The following is a 5,129-nucleotide window of genomic DNA, read 5'->3' as shown; positions in this document are numbered from 1 at the left end:
CATGCACCAACTATGAAGTACAGGTCCTATTTTCTGGATAATGCGAGGATAATGGATAAGAAAATGGTGCTTTGGTAAAAGGTTTTTCTGGGGATACAACATCTTGAACAGTTTGTGGTGTTCCACAATCAAATGTTTTAAATATACACACAGACCTTGAGATAACATGGGAGAAAATACAATGTTCATTATTTGTAGTAATAAAAGAAGAAGGCCCCAATGTTGGTCAGTAGAGGTTACCAAATCTCCAAAGAGGAGTGGTGCATTCCTCAACAAGCACCATGACTGAATTGCATTCAGTCCCAGATCATTAGACTCCCCACCTAAATTCACAGATACAGGCCTATTGTTTCTTTCCATGAATCCATAATCAAAACTTTGTATTCTCGAATTCAGCTCCCCCTGTGTTACATGTTGTTCTTTAAAATACAAAAACAAGAGCTTCAATTCGTACTGGGCCACCCCTTCCAAAATGTCATGCATCACATCAACTGAGAAGTTCTCAGTTGTGTGAAAATATGACAATGAATTCAATGAACATGACCTTTTCACACCAAAAATATAAGGAAGAGATGGATTATCAGCCATTTCTTGACAGTGAGCAGTGTAGGTGTCTTTTGTGCGCAACACTATTGGAAGAATCTTCAGAGAATTCTGTTTGAAAGTTCTCTTTTTCAGTTAAACAAAATCTGCAACAGTACCTTGCACTGAAGGACTCGACCAGACCAAACAAGCTATGTAAGCCTAAATTATCACCAGTAACCTGTACCACACTGCCACGAACACGACCACCATATAGTGGAATCTCAATACCATCATTCTCTAAAACTTTAATATCTCGAACAACAGGAGCAAGAATTTCACTAAAACTGTACCGTTTAAGATCTTGTGCATGAAATAAGGCACACAGGTGTATGTTGGCCAAGAGAGAATTCCATTTTGGAGAGAAGTTCCTTAAGGTAAAATATATTGCACCCAATTTATGAATACCTCGCTTGGAACCGAGGGGATTTGCTACCTCAAAGTCATCATAGAACATTTGGATCTGCACAGTGTGCTTTTCAGTTGAAAACAGAGGGTGAGTCTTAAAAAAAGATCCATCATGAATATCTCTGAGTCTTGAGTCATCAGTGTCTGAGCTTTTCAACATTTCTGCAACATACTGACTTTTAAATATTGACTCCAATGTAGATAAAATGGGAACATACATGAATTTATCTTGAACGACTGTCTGATCATATGTTCCAGTCTTTTTATTTCTCCTTGTGTCAAATCTTGAGCCAATTACACATTCAATGGGTTCCACTGTTTCCCACTTGCCTGATAAAAATTTTGATCGTTTGTATTCTGAATTAAGAACTGTGAAAGGATTCTCTAACTCCTCAAAACATGCTTCAACTTTCTTGCACATTTCAGTTTCTCTTTCATCACCAAATACATGCTTAATGACAGTTTCTTTGGCATGCTGCTGGATATCTTGAACAATCTCTTCCATGGACATCACAACAGAGTTCACTACACTTTGGCTTACACCTGCTGCCTTTAAATCAGAAATTACTGCTGCACAACTATTTACAAGGTGGGCTGAAGTTAAGGTGGACTGTCCCTCCAAATGTTCAGACGACACATCAACATCAGTCGCATTACACTCAACACTTTGGTGTGGTGAAAAATCACTTTCTTCTACAGAATCAAATGAACCACTTACATGGCACTTGTTCAGATGCTTTCTAAAGCCTGAAAAGCTACCAAAAGAACATGAACATCCAACTTGGCCACATTTAAGATGAAGAGTCCGGCCAGTGCAGAGACCATGAATTACCTTAAGGTGCTTTATAAGGCTGTTTGGCCTCCCATGGTCACTTTTGCAAAGAAAACACTTCATTAGTTGACACTAACGCACCATTCTTGCCCGCAGCTCTGCAACTCTGGGAGTTTCCTTTGTTTCCCCAACATCAATGTTGTAAATGGTTGTTTGGAGAAAAGTGAAAAAGTTGGCCAAGGAAGAGCTGTAAGAGGTACCAAAGACGTAATGGGCCTTAAAGAGTTCGTCTAGGGCTCCCACTGAACCTGTTGCCTTACATGGAAGCGCATACTTGTCAATCACAATAAAGAAGGTGTGAATGCTGCTTCTTGCAGGACCCTGAGCGAGGAGGTAGGGCTGGCTGCTTTGGCTGATGTTATCCAGGTGCTGCTGTACACTGGTTCCAGCCTACAACCAAACAAACATTGAACAGCAATACTTAGTGACCAACCACTCACAACAGATCACTGTGCATGAAACTGAGGTGATGAAAACTATATTTTAACAACTGTTCAGCATACTTTTATGAATCTGATGAGGTGTTCCACAGCCTGACATGCCGACACCTTCCCCGGCCTCTTCCTTCCCTGTGCAGATGGTGGTAGGAGATGGAGGAGCAGCAATATAGCAGACATGTCACTGTCCCAGCCTACAGACCAACAGACATTAGCATTAAGATAAGACAAGATAAGATTTACTTGTCAGATACATCTTTATACATAGCACAATGCACAGTGAAATGTCTTATTGTGCCTATTTCCAGAAATAATCAAAAAAAAAGACACAGTGTAATATATAAGAATGTAAGATATGTAAAATATGAAATATTTACGCCACATGTACATTTAATTGGCATAATTACAAAAAAATAGCAATTAAAACCAGTCCCAGTCATACCATTCTCAATTTCAGCAGTTGACTCAGCATTGCGCGTTAAATCCAAGACCTCTCTGGTCGGTACCAGTCCATGGCTTTCTGTTTTCACTTTTGTTTTCAGATTAGTGGCCCACTTTTCCAGGAATTTGTTGGCTGTGGCCTCCCCAAACAGCAGTCTGAAATCTTGTTCTATCTGTAATGCAAAAATACAGTGCAAAGAAAGGAGTGATGAGACACACTGCATGTGTGATGCCCACATTTCTGGACTGTTTCTGGGGAAACTTAATTTTGCCGCTTTCTCATTTTGAACAACTGGAGATGTCTTACCAGTCCAGGTGTGTCTAGAAATCTCGGGAAGACTGAGAACACATCCCCTGCTCTCTTCTCATTGCTGACCATTGACTGACGATAAATGAAGGTAGCTTTCATCTTGTCACGGATGGTGTCTTCATCAGCAAAGTGTCTCAAAACGGCAATAGCTGCTTCCACATCCTCATCAGATAACGCTTTGTCAGCAGTGAAGGGTCTGGGTTGAACACGGCTTGGCCCACCAACTTCAAAGACAAAACACAAGTTCATTGACTCCTGCCTACACAATTCAGCAATATCATATGTAACTAGGGCTGTCGCAATTATGAATTTTTAGTTGACGAATAACTGCCATACAAATAATTGTGTTTAACTGTTTTAGTCTTTTTCTGCTTGTCAGTCTTTTGCAGCATTTCTTTAAATACTGGATTTTTCAACCGTATTTAACGGCTGTATTTCTTTAGCTACACCACGTTAAACTGTCTGTTAACGTGCACCATCTATATTTAGACACTCATCTGACTGAATGACATGATGTCATTTAAAGAGGGCCAATCAAACCTTAGATGGTGGGAAACAACATGGAAATAGTGATGAAGGGATGAAAATCTGACATTTCTTTTAGTTTCATCCTGTGTATTTTGTAACGATGAATGAAACAATTATGACAACTATGCATAATAATTGCGATCATTCAAGTTATTGATAACTGTGACAAGCCTGTATTTAATTGAACTTACTTTTGGGAGATTTGCTCACAGACACACCTCTTTCCTCTGCACTTTTTCGTTGGATTGTTTTCAACCGCCATGCAAGGTATCCGGACCCACTCTCTTGGTCGTAGTAATGTTCCTACATGTAATTAAAATACACACAGACTGACTATACTGTCAACAAAGGGCAATTATGTATTTAACGCAGTGAGGACCTTTTTACTTACATATCCATGCTGTGAATATGGGTCCTCCAGATATGGAAATAGAGCAACTATCCCCTGCGCATACAACACTTTGACACTTTTGGGGGGGGATGTCCTAACGTATGAAATCAATGATTACAGTCACTCAACTGGGCACAATTAACAACAATACAAATACTAAAAATGTTTCTATAGCCTACATGTCTGATTCTTACCCATGTGTTTGTGTCATCTCAGCAGTGAGAATGTTAATCATCTGTCTTCTGGTGCCATCTTTCAGTGATTTTATTTTTGCATACTCTTGCATGATTTTTTCACCACCAGGCTTTGTTGTAAGGATTTTTTCAATAAACTTGAATGGAAACAAAATATGTAGTCAGACATTTTGAAACCAAATGTACAACTGGAAAATGATAACATAAAAACATTCCCCATCAAATGGAACAATATCCAGATTAGACTTAACAATGCCCACTACTCACCGCTTTCGCCCCACAGTTAATGTGGCATGGCTTTTTAGGCTGACTTCCTTCGACAGCAGCTGCTTCTTCAGGAGGGTCACACATTGTGACGTTCAGAATGATAGTATCGTCAGATGCTGCTGAGCATGATGATGATGTTGATGATAGAGAGGCATCTGTGTATAAAGAATATGAACAAAACAGACGTATATTAAATGGAGCTGTTATTACTCATGTCCCAACCCTAAAGTTTAATATGAACACATATGTGAATGGTCAGTGATTACCTAGTTCTTCTTTGCTCAACATGACTTTGAAGGTTCCAGGTGACTCATTCACTATTTCTTCAAAGACTTCTCCATCAACTTCTGTGTCGGATTTGTCAAACACCTTCAAGTCTGGTTGCATGCCTTCCGGTATGTTAAATTTTAGGCACACTGAAGTAAATGAAAAGAAAAAGGATATGATATCAATTGTAACAAACTGGAAAGACAATTTCCTTATGATGAGAATCAAAACATCAACTAAGTAGAGGGAGTGTCATGTCCTCACAAAATGCTGTTGAGATGAAACTTAAGTCAATAGGTCATACCCATCCATTTTATGGCACAGCAGAAACATTTAGCAACTCAAGTAGTTTAGAAAGAATGTTTTTAAGATGAATTAGGTGTATCAACCAAGAAAAAAGTTGTGATTTTATTTTATCCTGATGTACTCACTAACCTTCTTTCATGAAAGAGTCGAATGTTAGGTCTACAGC

The 5,129-nt window shown here is 39.1% G+C and overlaps 1 protein-coding gene across 1 annotated transcript; it reads right to left on the bottom strand.

The window, feature by feature from the left end:
* Positions 1-670: 670 nt before the first annotated feature.
* Positions 671-3,773, bottom strand: LOC132999016 (uncharacterized). Its single transcript, XM_061068785.1, has 5 exons — positions 3,730-3,773; positions 3,008-3,234; positions 2,702-2,873; positions 2,326-2,453; positions 671-2,212 (listed from the first exon to the last, which is right to left on the bottom strand). Exons 2-5 carry the CDS (start codon positions 3,107-3,109, stop codon positions 1,895-1,897), a joined length of 720 nt encoding a protein of 239 aa, XP_060924768.1. The 5' UTR covers positions 3,110-3,234; positions 3,730-3,773; the 3' UTR covers positions 671-1,894.
* Between the last annotated feature and the right edge of the window lie 1,356 nt (positions 3,774-5,129).

This window comes from Limanda limanda, chromosome 3 (genome assembly GCF_963576545.1).
Source record: "Limanda limanda chromosome 3, fLimLim1.1, whole genome shotgun sequence".
Classification (NCBI taxonomy): Eukaryota; Metazoa; Chordata; class Actinopteri; order Pleuronectiformes; family Pleuronectidae; genus Limanda; species Limanda limanda.
Note: the sequence above shows the minus strand (reverse complement) of the source record. Positions and strands in the feature narration are given on the sequence as shown.

Coding starts and splice junctions, on each gene's coding strand:
- LOC132999016 (XM_061068785.1), bottom strand. CDS start 3,109: ATGAAAGCTACCTTCATTTATCGTCAGTCAATGGTCAGCAATGAGAAG. Junction 2,874..3,007: donor TTCTAGACACACCTGGACTG/GTAAGACATCTC, acceptor TTTGCATTACAG/ATAGAACAAGATTTCAGACT. Junction 2,454..2,701: donor AACTGCTGAAATTGAGAATG/GTATGACTGGGA, acceptor GTTGGTCTGTAG/GCTGGGACAGTGACATGTCT.